The 26,007-nt window shown below is 40.0% G+C and overlaps 2 protein-coding genes across 2 annotated transcripts; both read left to right on the plus strand.

The window, feature by feature from the left end:
* The first annotated feature begins 886 nt into the window (after window positions 1-886).
* On the plus strand, window positions 887-13,325 carry LOC127425079 (uncharacterized). The gene is made up of 3 exons (XM_051670717.1): window positions 887-1,290; window positions 1,588-1,704; window positions 6,678-13,325. The coding sequence occupies exon 3, from the start codon at window positions 7,479-7,481 to the stop codon at window positions 12,012-12,014; it is 4,536 nt and encodes a 1,511-aa protein (XP_051526677.1). The 5' UTR covers window positions 887-1,290; window positions 1,588-1,704; window positions 6,678-7,478; the 3' UTR covers window positions 12,015-13,325.
* A 2,457-nt stretch (window positions 13,326-15,782) lies between these two features.
* On the plus strand, window positions 15,783-25,497 carry LOC127425266 (thyrotroph embryonic factor-like). The gene is made up of 4 exons (XM_051671013.1): window positions 15,783-16,805; window positions 19,114-19,545; window positions 21,251-21,495; window positions 22,352-25,497. The coding sequence occupies exons 1-4, from the start codon at window positions 16,616-16,618 to the stop codon at window positions 22,565-22,567; spliced, it is 1,083 nt and encodes a 360-aa protein (XP_051526973.1). The 5' UTR covers window positions 15,783-16,615; the 3' UTR covers window positions 22,568-25,497.
* The last annotated feature ends 510 nt before the right edge of the window (window positions 25,498-26,007 follow it).

Below are 26,007 nucleotides of genomic sequence, written 5' to 3' on the forward strand. Positions count from 1 at the left end.
GTTGTTTGCGTTACAAATGGCAGGACTCAACTATTCATTATCTTCCCATTTAATTTAGTTTATGTCCTAGCGTTTTTCTCCTTATTTGGTTTAAACGTCAAAGAATACTTTTATTTGATCACAAATTATATTTACTGTTTTATTAATGGATTTATTGTTTCAAATGGTTTACGTCATTTAATATAGGAAATTTGCATTAAGTCCCTCTCATGCTCTTCAGGGTTCCTGTGGGAGATGGACGAGGCATCACCGGTACTCGCCATTTTAAAGGGCAGGGTGGGCGAGGACCTTATGTTCGGGTAGGGGTGGGGTCGAGACGCCGGATTGTTGGCAAAATGGCTTCAGAGAGGTTCTGTACCATATACTCTCCAAAGTAAATGTTTATACTGGCATGCTCTCTCCCTCTGTCGTTTCCTCGCAAGGAAAATTCATTGTTCTAATTACTCGGCCTAGCATACGTGCGGAACAGCTGTTCTAAACGGTTATTTTGTAACAGTCCTCATCGTGAAACTGCTCAAATGTGATGAGTTTGAGTCTCGCGCGGGCGCGTTGTGAAGTGTGTGCGTTGACAATGCGCTATTACCACGTCATAAAGCAATGTAATATTCACAATCCCCACGCGCCGTTTGTTTTTCTTTTTTTGCAAGAGCTAACCAAAACAATATAGGCTACGAATAAGCCAGATAGAAAGTCTCAGGGTGTTTTACAAATCTTGCATGTTATTTTCCTGCCATCCTACCTCAGTAAACTCCAAAGCAAGAATGGAATATGGTCTTGAATGAAAAATAAATATTTTCTGTGCTCTCACTTTATCACACACTGATTTCAGTGGGATTAGCACAACAACGCCGGACGCTTTACGGTGCAACACCACCCGGAACTTGTATCGCTGCCCGGAAACGACCACTGTGAGGCGAACAAGAAGTACCCGAAGGAAGACGGGGGCACTAAAAATTGACACGGGGCGGAAAATATTTTGCCGACCATAATCCTTTCAAAAATACGAGGAAAACGGACTGTAAGGACCGTTTTGGTCGAAATCCTATGACGAGAACGACATCGCGCAAGCCTGAACGTTAGCTCGCGCAGTCAGCGGAAATCGGGGTTTGTTGAACGGATCGAGAGCGATGGAGAGGCCTGCGAGAGTGTTTTTCCACGGGATGAGGAAAAATGACCTGCTAACCTGAAATCGGAAACCGCCTTTGTGCACATCTACGCTTTCGGCGCCCTTTTCGCATAAGTTATTTTCACGCTTTACTCTCCAAGAGGACTTTCTTCGTTCACGAGCAGGTGTGATGGCATTATTTTGAATGCATACTGTTGTGGTGTAAAAGGGCACGACGTCTTTATTTAGCTAGCTAGGAGGCTAGTGAGTTTATAGCCTAAATTCATCTGACGGACCGTCTGCACTCACAGTCACTTTCTTGTTTATGTTTTTGTCTTTTTGACATTTCGTTGGCCCCTACGCAGCAAGTAACATGCATGCATTAAAACTAAAATAGTCAATACTGTCGCAAAGTTGTTTGTACATTAAACAGGTCTCATTTTGCTCTAATTTTTATTGTAAAACTTGTTGGTCTCCCATAGAGGGATGTGATTGAAAAAGGCATTCCGGCTCTTCCCCTCTCCCTCATCCCCTTTCGCAGTCAACAAAATCATCTCGGAGAGCCATCGACTCTTTTCCTGCAAGCTGTGAAGTAATTGGTAAGTGTAACTGCAATGATGAAATAGAAGTTAATAGCGCCTGCATGAATGTCATGTGTATGTATTGCAGACGTTTGCACCCATTAAATAATTACATGATCTCATGCTGTTGTCATTTCATTTTCTTTGCTCAGCTCTGGTTTTTATAGTTTTTTTTCCCCTCACAATATGTGAATATTCACTATATTTGTTAAAAACATTTTTTGAAGTCATGCATGATCTCGTAAAAGACTCATTGAGGGTTTTTACATGAGTAAAATAACCAATGGGTTTGTAGTTGCAACTCAGTTACTCATGACAGGTATAATGTTAAGACAGATTTGGATTGGAATGCGTGTATGAATGTCTCCTCTGTTTCAACTAAGTATGGTATTTGCTCAATATTTATTTATTTATATAGTTTGAATTCAGAACCATTTTTTGACAGTTTTCTCAATGTCAAAAAGTGGTCCCAGTTACATGAATTCACCTTTTTTGATTTTATTAGTTAATTAAATAATTTGTTTATTGTAATGAAGGTCAGCTGCACAATGGGGTGCTGAAGTCCAGTTGTGGAAATGCATCTATTTTGCACGTTTTTATTTTTTAATACTGTTTTTATTATTATTATTTTTATTCCAAGTTATATTACCAGCATAACATTCTGAAAAAAGTATTTATTAGGCCAGTGTCCCACTTTCGTGCTAATGACAACATGCACTTGAGCTGGCATAAGCTCCAAAAGTTGTTCAAAACCTGATAATCCATGTTATCTCAGATAACATGGATCGTGGATCATTCCAGTTCCACTGGAAGCAAATAAATCAAATACATTTATCTGACCTTATGAACAAAACATGATTTAAAATGGTCAGTGTCACAAATTTGCTTATTTAATTAGTGACCTTGTAATAGCGTATTTTGAAAACAAATAAAAATTAAGATATAAAAATAAGAATAAAGAGTATATTTTGTAATATTTAGCACTATTTTTTCAGATTTACATATTTGATCAGTGACCATGTTAACTCTTTTGTACAAAAGGTCAGATTTCTTTGCACACAAAATGCTTGTAATCATGCTGGGATAACAAACAGGGCAGGGCTCCACAATAAGAATGGCCCAGGACCAGTGTGAGAGAGTTTCGGGTCAGCTGACAGAACCACCACTCGGCCGGTCAGCCAGTGCTGTGTATTCACTACATCCTACATTTGTTGATCTTGTACATGTGTTTTTATGCCTTGCAAACTTTTTATTTTTTGAGTTGTATTAAAGGTGCTTTATGTAATATATTTACTGTACTAAATCATAAAATGACTATAATATGTCATTAGAGAATTAGGAAACATGCTAAGTTGAAATACTTGCTTCTCTGATAACAATGCTACAGCCAGTATATTCTGCTTTGAAGTTTCCATTCCGGGCCGAATTTCTGTTTATGTTTTGGCCTGTGTGATCCCGCCCACTGCCCACTCACCAATAGTATTTCGACACCACCGGGTTGCCAGATTTGAACAAGTTTGCAGGCAAACAACACTGCGTGCTGCAGCCATGAAAGCCAGCAAATGAACTGGATCAGAGATAACAGATTCCACCTGACCTAAAAAGCCTCGCCATCCATCTAAAAACCACCGTGACCAGAGGCATAGTAAAGCAAGGATAAATATTGGAGATGCCTTTGGAAGATGGAGACAGCTTAAAGCCCAGAAATCCTTTAAAACGGATCCTGTTGCGTGTTCTCATTCTGGCAACCTCCATGAGCTTTGAGTCTGGGGCGGGGCAGACAACTCTCCAGTATTTTAAATTTGGACTGCAGTACCCATTTCAAACGCTTGTTTTCAATATTACATATAGCACCTTTAAACATTGTAGTGATTTCTGCTGATTTAAACTTTCACCAAGGTAAAGTTATTGAGCTGCTTAACATATAGATTTTGTTGAATTTGCAAGAATGACTTGTGATAGTCTTAGGAGTATTCTAATCAGTGATGTTTTGCATTGTATGCCATCATTTTTCAGTAAAAATGTGTATAAATAAATCCCCCATGGAGTTATAGCTCTCTTTTCATACTAGGCTTTGAGCATGCTAAATTACTTCGGACATCGCAATGGAGCAGGATATGATGTGATACTTCTGGATTTAATAAATAGTAAATCTAAAATAATATGATATTTATAATGCAATAATATACCATCTACTCGCTTTCCTGGAGGTCACAAGAGGTCAGTGTGTGATGTTTTTATCTTCTATTGGTCACACGTCTTCTCATCATCCAGATTTCAGAGTTCACCAAACTTGAACTTTCCTCCGCAGCGTGGTGCAAAATTTCTTCACATGAGCTTGCGTCTGATGCGTGTGACCGCCCCTTAATTCCCAGTTGTTATTACAAATTAAAAGCCTATTTATTTATTTTGTATAGGAAACATTTTATGATAAATATAAATATATAAAATATGTGTGTTTAGAGCAGATATTTTTAGTGTTAAACTGGGATGGGAGAAGGGGTGCCACTATATTCATACACACACGTCCACTCACATAGACGTGTGAAAGTGTATGTTTTATTTTATATTCTGTTTACAATCATTTTAATCACATTTTAGCCTTTTAATGTTGGAGTAAATGTGGGTTGACAAATACATTTTAAAAAGTACAAATGTAATATCTTTTAATATTGATCTTGCATGTGTAATAATAGGAGCTGTCACTGTTTAAAATTTTTTGTCAACTACACATTTTAACAAACACTGTGCTCCCACACGTAATCCATTTTGATCAACTCCTCGCAGTAGCTTCAATGCGATCTGGAAGGTAAGAGACAAAACATGGAAGTGCAGAGCGCTGAAAAGGGGTGGGGCTGAATAAGGTGAATAAAGGCCCAAAAATACTTCATCCAAAAACGAAGAACAAACAGTTGTGATGTCATTTAGAACAAAATCTGGCCAAAACCACAGTGATTTGCGTTGATTCGGTGGTTCGTAACAGCTCGCCTGGGTGAACATTTAGGAAAACGTCTAACCGACTGCTAAACACCTTACTGCCATTGGTCCATGTCATCGGTAGGCGTGACGTGGAGCTCCATCTACCATGATGCCGACTGCTCATTCTGTTTGTTGTTCAGTCAGTCAAAATCAGTCAACATGGACACACCGGCATGTAGAGTTATTAGCAAGCTGGTGCAAATTTACCTACATCTTTACGATCGTTCATATAGAGAAATTTTCAAAGACCATGTCATGCGATTTGTTTTTTTATTTATTATTTTTTATTTTTTATTAATTAGTCTACAAAAGGAATCAAATTTACTCAAATACTCTCAAGTGCGCATTCACTCATGTGCCATCTGCAGTGAAAGCCTCTGACCATAGTAAGATATGCCTCTATCATCATTCTTTTATATTTATTAAGTCATTGATAACACATTTTAATGTCACATTAGTTTAGGTTTTACATGTAGCATCCTCATATTTAAATGTGCTTCTAAATGCCTCCCACAGCGGTGTGGCGGGTGTTTGAATGTTCTCAAACAGTATACCATTGCTTGGCTGTTTAGAACTTCTTTTTACTCCTTTAAGAAGAATGAATAAGAACTTCTCCGGAAGTATATTGAGGCCTTAAGTAAGCCATTCATAGTAAAATTTTCTCTAAAACCATGAACACTGTGTCTCTGTGGCACTATAAATATTCTTGTGTTTGTTTTGAGCGATCCGCTTAGACCCGCACCAACAACGTTACTCACGGCATTGGTTGAGTAACGTTGTTGGTGCAGGTCTAAGCGGAGGTGGGACTATCTTGACTGTTTGAAGAACTGCAGCCTAGGGGTGTATTTAGAAAGCTGTTTTGAAAACATTGTTTAATTTGCAATTCCGCTCTGTGGCGCTAGTGTCACAGAAAATACATTCTTCAGCTTTAATATACAAATAATACACCCCATGGCACCGGGTATTTGTGGACAGAGGAAGAGATGTGAAAATGAAGAAAACATTATACAGCTGTTGTAAATGTGAACTCAGCTACACATAAACTCTTAATGCAGTTGTCGTCAAAATAAAAGTTTACGGTGAATTGCATAGCAATGCCCCATGAAAGTTATGATTTTTTTTTCCAGTAATACTACGTAATATTACAGAAATATATTGCTATTGTATAATAATATTAATCAATGTAATATTACAAAAACATAATCTTCAAGTTGACTGTGTTCCAAAAATGATGATGAATAGTGTGCTGAGACTCTTATCAAAAAGTGGACAAAAACAATTACACAGTTGACCGGTACAATGTGAATACGAATAAGACTTTTTATTTATTTATTGGGTTGTTTGTTTGTGGCTGAAAAGAAAAAGGTTAAAGTTTCTTTCTTTTAAAGAGGACTGACGTGTTAACCCTCAGTAGAACTTGGGGAAAACATTACATTTTGGTCAAAAAGAATAATTTATTTACTAGTTTTTTGTCAAAATTGACTAATTTTGTTTATCATATCTCAGTTCAAATCACAATATTTAAAAAAATAATAGCAATATAACTTTTTGTCCAATTCATGCAGCCATATTTGCAAGGCTTAAAGACACATGATCGACAAACGTAAAATTCAGGGATAACGCAGCACTGGCCCAAAAGGGCAAGTGACCATTCAGTCAACTGGCCATCATTTTTGTTGAGCCCTAACATAGTTCATAGTTCATCTTAGGCGGCTACTCATTAATAAAGAATTTATGGTTTGGATAATGGCTGGACTGGTTAATTTTTTTTATTGAGTCTCTCTTATATGCATTTTAGGATTATAATATGCTTAAAAGGGATTGTTCATCTTTAGGGTTATGATAGAATGGTAAACTATGCTATGCATTTGCTAAATTTAGATTTAGTTTTTCAGTTGCAAGTGATAGTAATTGCATCTCATGACTTGATAGTAACATGTTTTGATATTGTTTTGAAATATTCATGCTTTGATTTAAAAGCATATTATTTTCCACCTCCCACTTTTTTAAAGATTAGGGCTGACGACGACAGAAAGGAGGAAGAAGACGACCAACTGGATGACAACCGACAGAAGGAAGAAAAAATTACTTGGTCATACCACTGTGCTGTGTTTCTGGTCTTCCAGCTTATGAGTTAAAGAAAGAGGTTGGATACACCCTGTGGACAATCTGGCCGTTCCCCTGTTTCACTCTGATTCGAATGATTGAAAACAAATCGGTTGACCATCAAAAAAAAAAAAAAAAAAAAGTTGGTTCGCTTTAAATGAAGACATTTCTGAAGAAATCACAAATTGGGACCATTTCTAACAGAACTTGTCAAAGAAATACATGAATATCAAGAAACAAAGACATTCCCTCATCACTTAAATTTTAAGTGGCTTTCAACACTAAATAATTAGCTTTTTAGCGATAGACACATTTTGTGAAGCAAATTTGATATGCTATTATTAGACACATTTTTACTGTTTTAACTGTAGATTTACTAACACAGACCCATGTTTATTGCATGACATTGTGAACCACGTTTTGCTTTTTTTATGTCACTTATTTATAGATAATTATTTAATCCAAAACTTCCAGAGTTTTAACACATATAGTGGCTCACAACTGTAGCCAAAACTCTGTTTATCTGGGATGGACAGTCACAACATCAGACAAATTACTCCCACACAGGCATTTCTTTTAATAACTGGAGCTGCTAGCAGATTACTTTAAAGCTTTATCTTGATTGTTAGGTAGCATTGTCCACTTTGCTGCAGTAACAAGGGAGCAGGGAAGAAATCCTAGAAACACCCCTCAACAGTGAGAGTGAGATGTTCCAGTTTGGAAAGTACCCTATGGACATTTTAGAAATGCTCAGTGGACACCAGGCTCACCAGTTCAAAGGACTGGGGCTGGAAAGACAACTGCAGCACCAACAACAGGTCCAACTTCAGCACCAGCAGCAGCTTCAACAGCAGCAGCAACAACAGAGCGAGGCCTCTGGTGGCCTCCTGTCTGGGCTTGGCCTTGGCTCCCTTCAAGGATCTAGAAGTAATGCATTTGCTGATTCATCATCCATATTTGCCAAAATGAGTGCACCCCCTCCACCTCTTCCACAACAAACTCAGTCCTCTTCCTCACAAAGCACACGTAAATCTAGCAAAATGAGCAGCAGCAGTGGGAGTGGCAGTTCTGCCTCTGGCTATCCACAGTTCTTACGCACATTTCATCCTGCAGAGGCCGCTCTAGCCCAGGAGCAGCTACACTCAGGAATGGGGCGGTTTGATTTTTCAGGGGGCAGTACTGGAGGAGGCTCTGGAGTAATTGGAGGAGTTGTAACATCTGCTCCACCTCCCCCACCCTTGCACCCTGGCCTCTCTGTTCCTCAGCCATCTCCTGGACCATCCTCCTCCTCACCCTCCCCTTCGAGTTCAACCACCACTTCTAATAATCCCCCCAGCAGTAGCAGTTCAGTGGCTGGATTAGTTGGAGCTCAGTCCGATGCAAGAAGTTTACACCAGCAGTTCAGTTGCATGCTTGCTGCAAACCAATATCTTTTTTCTGGAGTGCCCACAAATGCCAGTTTGGAACAGTTTCTAGTACAGCAGGGTCCCCATAATCATCTTGGTCTTGCAGATTCAAATACAGGTCTTGCTCCACCACCTGCTCTTCATCCATCTCACACCCATGGCCATCCAGGCCCCCAGCCCCAGCAGCAACAGCAGCAGCTGCCACCTCATGCATTGTCTCACCCTCACAGCCATGCACATCCACACCACCCTCTTCACCCTGCCCCCCAACCATCACCTCTTGGTGGTTTTGATTTTCAAGGCATCCCTGTTCTTTCTTCTAATCAGCTTGCTTCCCTAATGCAACAAGAAGCAGGCCTGCCTTTGCCACTTCCACTTCATCTCTCTGTACCAAAGGATGAGGGGAAAGGAGATAGCGGATCTGGGGCTGGAGGAAGTGGAGGTAGTGGCAGCAGGAGAAAGAAAGCCATGGCTGGCTACCTGCCCCAGAGGAAGACAGATGGTAGCAGTAGCAGCAGTACTAGCAGTGCTAACTGCCATGGCAGCTCTGGGGCACATGGTCATGATGGGTCCTCTGGTCTTGTGGGAGGAGGTGGAGGGGTTGGTATGAGGGGTCTTGGTGGTGACCCCTCCTCCATCCTCTCATCATCAACACCATCCTCCTCTTCTTCAACTGTCTCCTCCTCCTCTTCCTCTGCCCCATCCTCAAACTCTGCCTCTGTGCTGGTATCAAATATCTCTCAGAACCCCAAACCTGAAAGCCAGCAATCAATGACTCCTAATATCACACAGTCTGAGCAAGAAGCTCTCTTTCATTGTGGAGAGTGTGGCAAGTCTTTTTCCCATCTCCCAAGCCTTCGTCGACACATACGCTGCCACGAAGAAGATGGTAATGGTAGAAGCAGTACAAACCCAAGCCATCAGCATTCGTCAGATCTCCCCCACTCAACACAGGATGGAATTTCTCAAAATGCTCACCACCAGCATGAGCAGAATCCAGACCCAATGTCTTCCACTTGTTCAAGTCCAGATAAATCTTACTGCTGTAATGAATGTGGAAAGGGGTTCAAGAAAAGAGGACACCTACTCCAGCACGGAATCATTCACTCTGGAGCTCGCCCATATGCCTGCTCCATCTGTGAGCGTTCATTCAACCGCAGAGAGTCTTTAACACGACATGAAAAAATTCATGAAGAAAAGCCCTACCGCTGCCCAGCATGTGGCCGTTGCTTTAGAGAGAGCACTTCTTTGCTTAACCATGCTGCCTCTGGTAACTGTGGCAAGCCAGGGAGGAGATCTAGAAGCAGTGATGGTAGCTCAATAAGTTCAGTAGAGGGCAAGGTTGAAAGTGATTTCCCAAGTGGACAAATGAGTGATGGAAAAGAACTGGTATTTTGCAAAAATGAGGATAGCACAGCAGGGATGTCCTGTAACAATCTGTATTCACAAGCAAGAAGTGGTACTCAAAATCCCGTGTGCAAAACTGAAGAGAAGTATAATCCTGAGAAGTATAATCCTGATTATTCAAGAGATCCTTACCAAACATCATACAGGGTTGATGACTACCGTCGCCAACAAGGTAACCCATCATCCTACTCGGGAGACTCCTGTAGCAACAGCTTGTCAAGCCCAGCCCTCAGAAAAGCTCCTTTAGCCCCAACACTTCATCCACACCCTCAAAATCAGCAGCACCATCACCAACAGCAAGCTCATCTTCCTCTCTCCTCTCTTTTGGATGACTCTGAAGATGAAGTCACCAGTAGTGCCATGTCTGCTATTGCTGCAGCTGCTGCTGCCTCTGTCTTGCCTGCTGAGATGAACAATAATGGAGGACGAGAGGAAAGAACGGATATCATTGGGGGTCTGTTAGGAGGGCTTGGATTTGGGTCTATGGGTGCCTCTTCATCTACATCTGCAGGAAATGGAGGGAATGAAGAATGCTTAAGTGGATCAATGATACCTTTATCTCACCCCACCCAACAGCAGCCTAATACACAAAATGCCAATCCTAATGCCAAACCCAAGCGGCCACGGAAGCCTAGACAAAAAAGAGAGCCCAGACCTGGTGGGGCTCCAGGGGAAGGAGTGAAACGTCGGAGAAATAATCAGAGTGGGGTTGGTGGAGATGGCTCAGAAAAGCCTTATTTATGCACTGTTTGTGGACGGGGATTTAGCAGGCGTGAGACCCTACGTCGTCATGAACGTGTGCATACAGGGGAAAAACCATTTCATTGTGACATCTGTGGAAAAGACTTTCGAGAACCTTTTCACCTTACCAAACATCAGACTGTTCACTCTGGGGAGAAGAACTACAAATGCACCCTCTGTGGAAAAGATTTTGGATATGCACAGAGTCTGAAACGGCATGAAAAGCTGCACCTAAGAGGAGATTTCAAGCCGAGGCGAAGTAAAAGCAAATCTGCTGCAAATCAAGGGGCACCCACTAATCAAGATGGCAATCAATCAAACCCTGGCGCTTATTACTCATATCCTGAGGATAAAGTTGAAGAGTCTAATGCTAGTACAAGCAACCAACCCCCTCCTAAGCTATACACATGTGAGATTTGTTGGAAATCATTCCGCCATCATTTCCACCTGACTGCCCATCACCAAGCCATTCATGAACATGGTGGGGAGAAACTTTTCTCATGTGAAGTCTGCGGTAAGGCTTTTTCTTACTCCAACAGCCTGACCAGACATAGATTATCTCAACATGGTTTGGCGCGCGCTGGACCAACAACGCAACCAACAGGAAGTGAGTCGATTGGAACTGCCCCATCTGTCTCAGAGAGCGAGGCTGCAGCCAATGCTCTACTTCATATAACCCCTGAAAGTGGAAGCCATGGAGTACAACAGCCCCACTCAACCATTGTTCACACTCAGCATCCTCAGCCTTCTGGTTATTCCCCACTCTTCTACACTCCGGAGTCAGGACATCACAGTTCAAATGTCTCTTCACACCCCCAACCTCTGCACTACTCAAACCCCTCTATGGGTCCCCTGCAGCTTCAACAGCCAACAAGCGGAAAGGGGCAGTTAATTTATTCAGGGAGTTTAAGTAACACCCTTCATTCCACTCCACCTCATATCCACATTTCACCACCCCAGCACTCTCAACACCACCAGCAACCACACCCTTTCTCCATGCAGTCTCAACTTCTACAACAAAGCCTTCAGGCCCCAGGAGATGCCACCCAGCGGAAGAAGAAAAAAAAAAAGAAAAAATATAAATTGGCCAGTGGTGCGCAGTCGATCAGTGGATTCAGTGCTCATGAAATTGCCAAGAGGCATATATATTTAAAAAGGAAGAAATGCAGGCTTCAGCAGCAACGAATAAGGAAGAAGTGGCTACCTCAGCTAAAGTGGGCCAAGTTTACTGGAGGAGGGCTTGGTATAACTGTAGGTGGAGGAACATGGCGTGTGGGGCGCTTAAGGTTTAGAGGCCTGAGGTCTCTCATAGTCCCCTTAAAGTCATACTCTTGTCCCATCTGTCCATTCAGCACATTTACAAGCCACATAACTCTTTCAGTTCACCGCGTAACCAGGCATCCACCAAGAAAACATGGCCATCAGGCTCGCCTGCGCTGCATAGTCTGTGGAAAGCGTTGTAGGAGGCTACTGTCAGCTCTGCGTCATCGGGCATACCACCTCTCTCAAGGGGATTTCTCTTGCTCTCAATGTCCCTCACGCTTTTGGAATGGCACCCTCCTGCAGCGTCACAGATTTGCTTGTTGGTGTGTCAGTAGAGGAAGCAAAATTTCAATAAAGGGGACTAATATTCAGAAGGCAGAGGACCAGATTGAAAGATCAACAGTTGTGACAGGGTACAGGCACTAAATAAATTGACATCTAAAAGAATAAAATGCCTAAAACAGATGTTTTGGAGGCCATGTTAACGTGAAAGAAGGCAAAGAGGACTGTAATAGAAAGTACCACACATACAACACCTTAAATCTGTGGTCTGACTTTAATCATGGGAGTGCCTCTTAAAATAACAGACTTAGTTGACATGAAAAAAGCCTGTACCTAAAGAACTGTCCATTAGACATGGATCTCTAACACGGTTTCTCCAAAGGGGAAGAATATTGTAGAATATGAAACTGTTTTTTGGTAGCACCTTTGTTGTAATGGTAGCATCTCTATCCTCCAAAAATGCATTCATTATGTATTTTCGTAACTTAATTTGTGCTGCAATAATGGATGCATACCAGTGAAAGTGAACTAATCTGAACAGTAACAATCTATTCTCTAAACTAGTTTCCCCCCAGTACTCAGAGTTTAATGGTATAGCCTTTGTTTACTTTCAGTTATACATAGCTTTTTGTTCCTTGTGGTGTTGTTTTGTTTTCCCCCTTTTGCTGTCTCCATGTTAAGATGCAAATGTTTGACCTGAAATTGAAAGTTACTGGTTGGGATGCATATAAAGTGCAGTGTTTGTATTCCCTAAAAACAACTTTTATCAAGACACTCAATGTTCAATTTAACTGTGTCTCAAAGATAAATTCATTAGGAATCTCTGCAGTAAAACTGTCAAAAATGTGCTAAATATTCTGCAGCACTGATGCAGAGGGGACAGAATGGTGTTGATAATGCCATGTTTATGTGTTTAATGTCACCTGTTTTTTTTTAAGAAATATGTAAAAAAAAAAAAAAAAAAATCTTTGCAGGTGTTTCTATGGCAAATGTTAATGTCTTCGGTTGCGAGATTGGCAAGAGGTAGAGGAACAGCCAGTCTGTACTGTACAATGCGTATTATATTTTTATTATGTAACGGTTGTTTTTATTATTATTATTATTCAAAGTATAAGTTCTTTTTTTTTTTTTTTTTTTTTTTATAATTTTTACCATTTTAGGGATGGGTGGGTATGTGGCAGGGTCTGTCATTGTAAGATGTGGGGAATATATGTATCAGTGTGATTTTTGTTCCCTGCCCCTTTTGATCTGTTAAACCCAAACCACAGTTTAGCCCAGCTTTCCCAACACTATTGTATTCATTCTCAATAATTTACTTAGCTCTACTGTCCCAATGCTTTCCTCTCAGTAAACTAAAATACAAAATATAAATACTAAACAACTGTTTTCTTTTTCTGAGCCAACAGAAATGTTGAGTTTCTCAGAAAACAAATAAAAAAGATAGAAAATGTTAAACAGTTTTGAGTATTTTTTAAAGGATGAATGTTTTTTCTGAATGTTTATAAGAAGCGGAGCTTAGCCTCTTGATGATGAGCAGGTTGGGTTCATTAGTTATTTATGGCATGTAGGTTAAATTATTCATAAACTTCAAATGAGAGGATATGGCCAGGTGTTACACACCTGATGCCATGGTGCCATGTTCTGTTGGATAGGCACGTGCCCTCTTCAGTGCCACACACTATTAAAGGTGGAGGGGAAAATGCCTTTAAGGGTGCATTGGTTTTGGACACAACTGTCAGTTTGCTTAGTTTCTCTTCAGTGTCTCCAAGCAAGAGTTTAATACAGGACATCATCTCCCATAATCTTAATTGTAATTAACATGAAACAGCAAAAAAAATGTCCTGTAGATGGCGGTGATGTCCTGTAGTTGGCAGTGGCTAGGACATTAAATCGACTTGATTTGTCTTGCAAGGCTTGTACAGTGCACAAACTTAAAAGATTAACCATACAGATAATTCTAGTGATTCTGTCCTACTATTTTTTTTATTTTTTATGTATTTATCAGAAGCATACATATTTTCTATACAAATTTGTCTCAACCTTTTTTTTTTTTTTTTTTTTTTGGTCACTTATTTTGTATCAGTATTATGTAAGGGATTTTCAGATTTAAAGTTACAGTAGCCAACTGTACACTTTCAGGTTTAGTTTTTCTTAGCAAATTTCTCTTTCACAATCAGATTGAAAAAAAAAAAAAAGAAGAAATTAGCCATATACAGGTTTCCCACAGTCATGGAAAATCTAGAAATAATAGAGAATTTAAAAGATGTGATAATATTTAAATTGAAGATTTCCAGGCCTGGAAATGTCATGGAAATTAGTCAAAAGCCTTGAAAATGTCTACAGTGTACTTGTTTCTTGTTTTCTGCTTCTAAAATAGCTTCTTGGCTAGATATTGTTCTTTGTGAGTGCTTGGGAAGAGTAAAACTTGCTCACAAACCAGCGTGAAACATAAGTCTCTGCTGTGGGTCTTATTGGAGACATCTGTACTCTGTATAATAGATTAAATCCACTCATTCAAAAATTGGTACCTGGCAAATGTACACATGTAAAAACCCACCCTTCCAACCTCTATAAAATGCTTTTTAAAAAATCATTATCCAGTACTCATAAATTACTGGAAAGGTCATTGAAAAGTCATGCAAATTCATTAATCAAAGATGTGGGAACCCTGCAAATGCCATTGAAGTTAGAAGGTGCTTTACATGCTGTTAGAAATTAGGTAAATAATTAAATATTATTAAAATAGTTGCATGTAATTGTTTCAATAGAGGTTATTTCGGTTTTGCATCACGTTTTTTGTTTATTTATAGTGCATTGCTCCTTGCCTTCCTCTGTTTACAACTAGATAGTCAGATATTTGAATATTATTTCAAATGTCAATTCAACTGGCACCTTCACTCCCTTAAGATATCATTTCACAAACTTTAAAAGGTCATGTAGACAAAAATGCACTGTGCTTATATCAATATGAATAACAACCCGCGTGGATGGCGCTTTCTTCTTATTTGTTTTCATTTTTAAACACGCAAAGGCAGATTCCTTTTGCTCTCTCTGCATCTGACAAGAGTTGCCGGCACTAATCCACAAAGATCTCACCGAGCCGCCTTTGCATGTTGTTTTACTCCCGTCTCACGCGGCACTAGCATGGGGAGAACTCTGGGAGGAGCGACTGACCTAGTTTTGTCCAATGGGAGCGCGCGAAGGGCAGACACTGACCTACTTTAGGCCAATCGCGTGAAAGAGAGGCTGCCGGTAGACAGCGAGCGCGCGTGCCTGGGCCATGTGCTCGCTACTAGGTCTAGTGCTGGCCTTAAGGTACTGTGGACATGCATTTGTGTCGGCCAAACCGAAATACTCACGTTTTCGGCTTATTGTGGCCAGTGACGGCTCGCGACAATTGGATAGAATTAATGAATGTGATGATTACTGTTTTTGTTTGGAATAGCAGTCGTACTAGGAGTCACAGTTTGGGTTAGAATAGACAAGTCTAATAATTAAATCCTATGCATCCTTTGATATTTGTCATGTTTACATTTTTTCATTCCAGCCGATTTTGTTGGTTGTTAATATATACTAGACATCTTCCTTAACAACATTGTAATATCTTGAGCTTTGTCCTTTGTCTTTTTGCCTGAGTGTGTGTAGCTTTCTGTCCCTACATTCGCGTTCGAGCTATGAAAATACAACAGCACAGAAGAGGTTACAGAAAAACAGGGGTGGTCTTACATTGATATGCACAACAGGAAGCAGATAATTGGCCTGAGCGGCGTGTTTATCATATTGTGGGCGGTAACTGAGGGAGGTGTGTATCATGAATAATGAATATACCCGCCCCCTCAGGACCGCCCCCTCCCCCCAACTCGTGAGAGGTGACGTCACGAGCGCTGCCCGTGTACGTTCCAGCTGACTCTTGCTACGATACCGAGCGCTCGCTTTACCGAGTGCCCGGAGAAAGAAAGAAAGAGAGAGAGAGGTTGTGGAGGTTAGCTACAAAAATAACGAGAAAGAGAAAGCAACAAAGAGGGCAGCGGAACAATAACAGCCATCAGTCTTAACCGCGATAGCTCACATTTATTTATAATATTTTGAAAGAGGAACTTTTTTATTATTATTATTATTATTATTTACATACATTTTTTTTTTTTAAAGTCATCGGTATTTGATACGGAGTTATTTTCGAGGTCTATCGATTCGATTTAGTCGGATTTTATACTTCACTCACAGTTTCCTGCAGACTGTGAAAGACTGAATTTTATTTCTGCCTCCATGGACGCCCGTCTTAATCAGCTCATTCGCTTTTTCGGGGAATATTTCTGTCCTGGCCGTGAGGAGCACCAGATAAGCGCAATGACATACGTCAATAAATAAGCGGTGATTCCACAGAAGATCAAAGCCGCGGCTTTTTTTTACAGAACGCGCAATTATAGCAATAATTCTATCAAGAGGATGAAGTAAAACTCCCAGCAGCTTCTCACTTCCGTCAGTGGACCATACAGGACGTCAATTCACTTCACTAATGGGAACGGATTAGGAGAGGCGCCTTTAAGACGAATTTTAAATGCTCATAAACTTCGATATACATCCTTATTCACGGTGCGAGGCATTCAGTCAACTGCCAAACTCAGTTTTTTGTGCATTTCTGCCTCTGATTGGAACATTTTGACAGTCAAGCAAGCAGCTGAACTGTCTAGTGGTCTCAAAAGTTATTAACTGGTCGAACCTGGGCTAGGTGTTACAACCAAGGTATGTCCAGGCCAATTTCTCAGCTATTGCCACCCGACCTTCCAGCAGGGACCAGCCCCCAACTCGGACCTGCAAACCCTGCAGGTACCACAACCAATGGCCACCTGAATAATTCCATGGCCAGTCTAAAATCCCTTCTTCAGTTGCCCATTAAAGCGGACCAGAGAGGAAAAGACTGCTGTGAGATGAAAGGTGACTCTCTCTCTCTCTCTCTCTCTCTCTCTCTCTCTCTCTCTCTCTCTCTCTCTTCCACTAATCCACCATTGTTATTGCTATTACAGTCCTTCCCTTCCTCTTAAATAGTATCTCTGTTTAGCTCAGCTCCCAGGGTTACCAACAATGTTTTGTTTTTGCTCAGAAATAATTCTGCTGGTATGTTTTTACAAAGTCTAGTCAAATGAAAAATAGGAAGCACCAAGATAACTTGGAGTTCTGCATCACTTCTTTGGGCTGAACTGCCTCAGCTCAGATCTCTTTTCTCACTCTTTCAGTCTGTTTCTTCAATTTGATGGATACATTGTTGACAGATAATCTGATGTTAAAGAACCATAACAAATTAAAGTCATTAAAGCCTCTCCTCTGTCTTAAAGGGATTTCTAAAGCTACCATGGCTGCCTTTAAAGGGATGCCATCCTAAAATGCACAGAGGTTTTGTATGTTCAGTTCGGATGCACACTAACTATTCGCTCAATTGCGACATCGTGTGGAGGATCTGTGTCACTACAGATCTGTAAGTTCCTCTTGTAAATCAAGACATCAAGAAGAGGATGGATTATGTGGCAAAGCTTTTACTAGATCAAAAATTATTTATTCGTTTACCGGATATCTTTTTGTATAGTTTATATGTAAATTATCTTGTATGATTATGGCCTGTGCTCCATTTTGTAGTGTCTTATTTTGTTTGGAAATGTTAAAAACTCTAATTCTAATGTAAATCTCGGTGTTTCTTTTTTGTATGTTCTTCTCTCGGTAAGATATCCTTTTGCCTCTTTTATTCTATCGCATTCTCACAGTCTGTTTGTCGCACCATATATCTGTCTCTTGATAAGGATTCCACTTCCCTTTTGTCAGGGTTTTTTTTTTTTTTTCTCCCAGGGAAAAAAACTGATCAAATGTATATACCTTGAATGCACCGTAAGTCGTTTTGGATAGAAGTATCTGCTAAATGTATAAATGTACATTTCAGTATACTGCTGTTGTTGGGTAAAACATGGCTTTTCCCAGCTTTCACTATGCAGTGCAGATTCCCAAGCTCCATCTTCAAATGCCCCTGTGCTGAAGATGACAGCTCAGCTGCCTGCTTTGAGCTCTTCTCTCAGAAGCACTTATGCAGCCCTTTCATTTGCCAGCTACTCTCCCCCTCCCTCCATCTCTCTTTTCTCCATCTGAGAGACTGCCATCTTGGCCCCTGGAATTCTAGTCCAGTGCATGGCATTGTGTGTTTCCCAAGTTTACAGCAGCTGTGATGGCGCAGGCTTCATGCACCGAGTGACGGTTCAAGGTTCATTTTCTCACATGAGCTTTGTTTATTCATTACACACACTGAACACTCTTATGCATGGGCGGCATGTTTGTGCGTAATATGTACGTTTGAATTCATTTGGGCAAAATATGAGCTTTCTCAATGAGACAGGCTAAAATTATTATTATTTTTTTTATAGTAATGCTGCTTTTTGGTTGTGGTTTAGGGGCCCAAAGTCAGAATTTTGTGAATTTCAGAGCATAGAGCACATAAAAAAATGTGGATATATCTTTCTTTTATATATCTTATCATGTAATTATTTTCTGTTTAAATACTTTCATCTGTACTCGCTTAACATTCAGAGACAACTTATAGCTATTCGTAGGTTGATTCCCCAGAAAAGTGTAAACACTGTGACTCTGTGGCACTTTCAAAACATTGCTCTGTTTGTTTGAGCATACCGACTAGTCTGACATAGCAATATTAGCTCAACAAATGAGCACGTTTACATGCATGTGTACCTACTTATTATGCTTCATATGCTGACAAAGTGTAAGTTAATGTAACCGGCTTTATCAGGGAAAGATTATATATGGTGTAAGCATAAACCGATCAGCACACATAGATTTTTGCCCATTACTCCAATTTCGCTTTGCATGGTAAAACACCTTTAATGACATTCTTACCGACTTAGCCACTGTGCGCAAGTTATGCGCTATGACTGTTTACGTTTTGGCGTCAAAAGCAGAGAATAATCCTCATAATTCTCATGTAAACAGTTTTCTTAAATTGTCGATTTTTTGAATTAGCTGATTTTTGGTAGTTATCAGCATATTGGTGTGTATTGAAATGCACTCATTGATTAGTGTTTGGGGTGGGGCTTTCTGTTTGGCTGACCAATGGAAGATGGGGGATTGTTCGGAAACTCGTTTGAGACATTATTAGTCATTATTTTTGCGATTCCATTTGGTGACGCTAATGGTGCTGAACACTGTGGAAAGATGATTGACATATGATTGTTCTTTTATCCACTCTCAGATAAAGAAAAACCTCTGGATTCTGAAGAGGATTCGTTGGGTGGAGTAGGAGGCATGAATGGCGGCAACGGCTCCATGCGTTCCACCAACCAGTCCGCCTTCCTTGGACCATTGCTATGGGAGCGCTCATTGCCGTGTGACGGTGGCCTGTTCCAGCTACAGTATATGGACCTGGAGGAGTTCTTGACGGAGAACGGAATGGGGTGCATGCCTTCAGGAAACACTTGCAGTACTGCCGCTCAGGTCCCTTCCCAGAGCACGCAGTCGGCCGTTCCCAGCCAGAGCTCTCAGTGCCCCCCATCTTCCTCTCCGCCATGCTCTTCCTCCGCCTCTTCCATCTCGTCCCTTTCTTCTTCATCTTCATCATCCTCTTTGCTGGGTTTGGATGTGCCGCAGGCCCCTGGACTGCTGGGAGGTCCGGAGTGTCAGCATGGTAAGAAAGTCATATGGGTTTGGAAAAAAAGAAGTGTAAGTGAATGATGAGAGAATTAAAATTTTTGTGTGAAGTGTCCCTTTAATGCATGTATGTGTGTGCATCGGTGTGAACATGAGCAGGATAGTGTCAGCGACTCGTGTGGACTTCACTGATGCATGATGGGATGTCTAAAACTGTTGGCCTCTGATGCACACAGCACTGCAGGCTTTGAAGCTTTAAGAGGGTACAGCTGTATGTGTGTGTGTCTCTAGCATAATCATCAGAGCAGATAATAATATAATGTAACATTTGAGGAAATACCAAGTATAGATTTGCTATAAAAAGAAAAAAAAGAAAGAAAAGAAACGCAAAATCCTAACTAATTTTATGATGACGTTGTTAGTAATACAGTGGTCTGCAAGACTTCCAGTATGTCACCACTTATTAGGGATGGTGTCAAATTATGATTTTTGTAGACTAATATGTAGGATTCTGCACTATATTAACTGAAAGATTCACTTGGATTTTCAAATTGCTGCACAGAGAGGGGACTGCTGGAGATGGTGGGTGCATTTCTGTTGCATGTTTTGAAATCTCTCTCTGTCCCCCTCCCTCCCGCTTCCTCACACGTTGGGGCCATGTGCAGTCGACTTGTCACGTGCTGATGCAGAGAGCAATGGAGAGAGAGACTGAGGGGAAAGAACAGACGGGAGGAGAAAGAGAGGCGAGAGAGGGAAATGAAAAAAGAAAGCTAAAATGATAGTTATAAGCTTTATAGCAGTATAGATATCTAATTGTCTGTCTTTTCAAAATGATAACTTGGCAAAACAAGATGTGATTGGACATCTGAGACAGATCAAGTGGTTGTGTTGTGTATGGGTATGTGTGGCTGCAGGGATGCTTATAATTGTACATTTAAAGTACATTAACTAGTGCATGTACATGTGTAGTGTAAGACAGATGAGTGTCAGATAGACAGACAGAGAGACAGATATGTAGATAGATAGATTTTTTTAGTTCACCTTTGAATGACTGTACAAACATTGTGTGTCATTGTGTGTGTGTTTGTATAGCTTGTGCTATGAGAATTGTGCATACAGCTGTCTCTTGTTTATGTCTCCTCCCGCATAGAGAGGAAGAGGCCCAAAAGACAGCTGGTCTTGTGCATGGCCATGGGAAGAAACACTTTATATTTTTTTTCTCTGGTAGTTTTTGATAGACGAGGATTTAGGATAGGAACTGGACAATATGTTGGGGTTTGGTGAGAGGAGAGATTGTTTTACATAACATTCTTCCTATATCACTTTGTGTTGTTCTTTGTGTGTTTTCTTAATGAATGACAAACAAATCTTTGGCAGGCCTCCTGAGTGTTTGGGCTTAGAAGATCATTATTAAATTACAAAGAATTTGATTATGTTTACATGTGAAAATTGGGCTATTAAGAGCTGTTTTAAGTCTGAAGGCAGATTGCGCTGTTGTTGAAATAAACAGAATTATGTTATTCCAGCATTCACAGGCGATATTTAAAGGGGCAAATATCCATGTTGGCTTTTGCTGCACCCTGGTGGCCAAAAGGATCCACTGCAACCAGTCAAGGAACATACAGTACACATCATTGTTCATAATCCCCTCTGCCTTAAGCTCAGATGTGTGATGTTTTATTCTGTCTGGTAACATGTGGCCTGCGACATTTTTTCTTGACACTTTCCCCTTCTCTCAACAGGAGCTCAAACTGTACCACCTGATCCTTCTCCAAGCCCCTCCTGCCCACCTCTGCCTGTGGTGCCGCCCAACAACGCTGCTGATGTCATGGTGAACTTTGATCCTGACCCAGCTGACCTCGCCTTGTCTAGTGTGCCAGGTCAAGAGGCATTTGACCCACGCAGGCATCGCTTCTCAGAGGATGAGCTGAAGCCTCAGCCCATGATCAAGAAGGCCCGCAAGATGCTGGTGCCCAATGAACAGAAGGTACTACCTTGCATTTTATTTAAAACCTCAGAATCCAATTCTAGAGCCCATCTTATACACAGACAACAAATCTTAAAGACCTCACAAGGTCATCTAGGTTAGCCTAGTGTACTCTTGTAAGTTGACAAAATAAAAAAACTTTTTGTAAATATACTTATTTCAAATTTACACTCTTTCTCTTTTGGGAAAATGGACCAAAATATGTAAAAAAAAAAAAATTTTTTACATTTGACATCTTTTCTGAAGGGTCGTGTACAAATAAGTGTCTAATATAATGCTCTCTAAAACGAGGATGTTCCCTCACCCTATTATAAATACCATCTGCACAGATAAAGATTTTAAAAATAATTTTATAGAAATTGCACTGACAAAGAGTAATTTCTATCCGATGTGTATTTTTTTTTTTTGATAAATATTTTAGAGCTGAGCATAACTTTGGAAATTTCAACGACTTTTCCATTACTTTTTATGATTTTATTCTTTTTCATTACTTTTCCAGGCCTGGAAATCACAATATAAAAATGCCCTGATAATGGCAGGTTTCCATGACCGTGGGAACCCTGTGTGATATAAACTGGCTTTGTAAAAAATAGAGATGTGCTCTTCAGTATTCCCAACTTAAAAATAATTAAATAGGAAATGTCAACATGAGAAAGAAAACTGCATTCGCCAAGCCTTATAATGGGGTCTTCAATAATTTTTCACCACCATTTGTTGCCTACTTGTCTGCAGTCTGCACACATAATTTATGTTATATTTTTCTTTATTAATGTTCTAACAAAAATGATCTGATCCTTTTTTTTCCTGTTCCTTTACTCTTTCCCCCAATCTGTTCCCCTCCTCCAACCCACCAAAGGACGATAAATACTGGAGCCGGCGCTATAAGAACAACGAAGCAGCGAAGCGTTCTCGCGACGCCCGGCGGCTGAAAGAGAACCAGATTTCTGTCCGAGCTGCTTTCCTGGAACGGGAGAACGCCGCCCTCCGACAGGAAGTTGCCGATATGCGAAAAGAACTGGGCCGCTGTCGCAACATCATCAACAAATACGAGAGTCGCCATGAAGACTTATGAAAAGGATAGAAGGAGAACAGAAAAACGATTTTGAAATAACGTTGTTCGGCTCATCAGGAATGGCATTTTCTCTTAGCATTTGTTTCAAATAAGCACTAGGATACTCTATTCACAAATTTACATTTCTTTATAAGTGCAGGGATCGGTTGAATTAGGTGGTGTGGTGCTTGGTTGAATCAAATACTTCAAAATTCTGGGTTAAAGTTGAAAAGCCATATGGTGTATGGATGTCCACAAGGTCTACATGTAAGCACAAGCGTATTTCATAACCCCGAATCCTGACTGTGGATGTGCAATCTCTCATAAATACTCACGGATCATAAACGCAGATGATTTATAATGGCATGTAGCCCTTGTGAACATCCTTTTCCTATATAGGATGATTTTCTCAAAGAGAGAATTATATAGAAGGTGGTAGAGATGTAATTTTTTCTATGACAAAAACATTGTATATTTTTTAACTGTTATAATCAGCTATCATTGAATAGAAGAAAAGGAGGAAATGTGGACAGTAACGTGAGAGTAAAGAGATTTTGACATAGGAAAACTGTATATTTTTATATTCGCAGAGGCAGGCAGGTGATGAGATTTTGGAAATAATCTTTTTGTATATTTTATATATGGGTGGGAGGGGCTATGGGGAGCTGTTCTAAAAGAGGGCTATATGAAGAAGTTTGTTAATGATATATTTTTGACATCAGGAGCAGTTAGGCAGGTCAGGAACATCATGACCAAAAGGGACGAATGTCTATAAGAGTAAAGAAAAGGAACGGAGAGCTGAGAGGTAAAATGGGACAGAGAAAAATAGTAAACATGAAAACTGTATAGTTTAAAATTTTTAATCTTGGGTTTGTTCAAGCACTTGTTTTTGGTATCTTCTCTTTGATTCCTTTTCTTAAAATTCATTGTGTGTTTTTTTTATCCTGTGGTGAGACGGGGAAGAGAGAAAGAGAGCAAGAAAAACACTGAAAGAGCTTTTCTTTGGAAAGGCTTTGTTCACACTGCACATACATCCGATTTGGTTTTTCAAATCCAGTATTTAGGACTGTTTGCCATTTTGCAAGTAATGAAATCTCATCCGCTTGCTAAGACAGTTTAGTCAATATCCAGTATATATGCTACAGTAAATCAGTTGCCATAGTAATGACTAAGCGTCAACACGACACTAAGAGACGTAAGATCTCCGTCATCACCGTGATCATGCACATCATCAATAAATATCAACATAAATATCAAAAACATAGTGAATGCCACATGTGAGTTTTCAGATTGAAATGCATTTCCAAAATTCAAATTGTAATCATTATTTAAAATTATTAACCACATTTGAATGTGTTTTGGCAACATTATCACACTGGAACTCGTAATGTTGCTATCGAATGTTCCAGTAACCTAACATCGACCCCATTCTGCCAAGTTACTGCGCTCCCATCACCTTTTCATGTGGCACTACTGATTGCATGTTGCGCAAGCAGACTCAGAGTCACAGGTTTTGGTCTTGGGGAACCATGAATTAATTGCGTTCACATAATCAATGATAAACGCGTTACCGTTACCCTCTAAGATTACTTTTTTACTCTACTGAGCGTTAGGTGTAGGGTTGGGGTTTGGGTTACGGCATATGGTTCATAAAATATGCATTCATGCTGTCATTTACAAGTCGCTTTTGGCACCACTCTGTGGACATTTCACCCGGAAACTGGAGCTAACACATGCCCATATGTTCAAAAGCACTTCCAGATTTGGCCACTAGGGGCAGTGGTTCGAATTTCTTTAAGCACAGACCAATTTCATCTAAAGAACTTTTGACATACTGCCACCAAATTCACAGTGATACCAGTCTGGGTTTGGATCAGGTTTTAAAAATCTTTTGGAAAAACAACTGAATGCATTTGAGTCGGATACGCCAAAAAATCGGATTTTTTGCAGCCTACCTGAACAAAGCCAATTGTGGGTAGTTTCTTTCAAATGTGCACACGATTTTTCAATGTATATATTTTAATGTTCAAGCAAATATGTTCATACACACACAGACACAGTTTTTAAAACAAACTGGATCTGGGTTTTCATGGCCAGTCACATACATGCACAGAAGAAACTCGTAAGAATTCAACAAGTATGAACTGTTAATAGTGACAGCAATATTCTTTTTCTGTGTCTACATCTCTCTCTTTCGCCCTTCCTCGAGCTTTTGATGTTGTGAACTGCATTGGGGTTGGTATGGCATTTCTCACCAAGGTTAAGGCTGTAGCGTGTGGGTTGCATGCTGGCGCATACTTGCGTTTATTTTGACGCAGGAAAACACTTGTGTCCTTTTATATGGTGCTCACCCAGTCTCTCGATCCAAACTCACATAACCCAATGCAGTTATAACCTGTTTGCCTATAAACTTTCTTTCTTTAGTTTCTTATTATTGATCATTGTATGAGGAATCGTATATATAGACCTACACAAGTATATCTATACATCTCCTCGAAATTAACCTCACATCCCCAAAAAAGACATGTACCCTAATACTACTGTACCATACAAAGTACAATATTATATTAAATATTAAACTATTCTCTCACTAGATATATGTGTGTACATGAGTATATGCTTGAATATGTGACTATAGATGTAATTTGCATAACTTGAATATATAAATGTAGTATATTTCCGAAAAAAGACCTGATTGATCAGTTTTCTCAGGCGTCACCACGCTGATCAGAAAAATTGTGGCTTTTTGGTTGATTGTTCTCCACATTTTTGAAGCCAGCTAACAGTGGCTGTATAGTTCCAGAGAATTTCACAATGAAATGAATAGTGCACTACCAACTATTTTTGGAGGAATATTCTGGTTAAAAGAAGAAAAAAGAAAGAAAAAAAAAACAGTGCTGGATATATAACTTTATTACCTTTTGTGTAGGAATTAAATGTCTTTTCCTTTATAACCTTGTTGCTCTATTATTATGATTGCTTGCATTATCATTGTTGTTGTAATTATGATTATAATTCTCATGTTTCTTTCCAACATTTTCTTGCAACAACTTTTTAAGGCAATGTATCGCTCTCTTACTTCCCTTTTATCTGCAAACCATCTTGAATTACTCATTTGAGCCCATTCACTGTTGGAACCATTCACCAAGACTGTGCAAGGCCTCAGGTGCAATGGGGAGCCCGTAATCTAGTTCTTGTGTGGATGAATTTGATATAACCTGAAACAAACAATAGTTGAATGACTGTTCCTTTCTTGACTGAACTTCTTCTACCACCTTTGACTTGGTGTTACTTTTGATGCCATGTCAAAAAAGTACTGTTTTTTGTTATCTTAGAACTGTTTAAAAGAAGCTTAAAGCAAATTTTAAAAACATGAAGGTTTAAACCTTAAAGAGCTTAAAAACATTTGACAGTGCTATTTTTCTATGTAACTGTGTGCACATACTCTTTCATGGGCTTTA

Source organism: Myxocyprinus asiaticus, chromosome 34, assembly GCF_019703515.2.
Source record: "Myxocyprinus asiaticus isolate MX2 ecotype Aquarium Trade chromosome 34, UBuf_Myxa_2, whole genome shotgun sequence".
NCBI classification, from domain to species: domain Eukaryota; kingdom Metazoa; phylum Chordata; class Actinopteri; order Cypriniformes; family Catostomidae; genus Myxocyprinus; species Myxocyprinus asiaticus.

Coding starts and splice junctions, on each gene's coding strand:
- LOC127425079 (XM_051670717.1), top strand. CDS start 7,479: ATGTTCCAGTTTGGAAAGTACCCTATGGACATTTTAGAAATGCTCAGT.
- LOC127425266 (XM_051671013.1), top strand. CDS start 16,616: ATGTCCAGGCCAATTTCTCAGCTATTGCCACCCGACCTTCCAGCAGGG. Junction 16,806..19,113: donor AGACTGCTGTGAGATGAAAG/GTGACTCTCTCT, acceptor ATCCACTCTCAG/ATAAAGAAAAACCTCTGGAT. Junction 19,546..21,250: donor AGGTCCGGAGTGTCAGCATG/GTAAGAAAGTCA, acceptor TTCTCTCAACAG/GAGCTCAAACTGTACCACCT.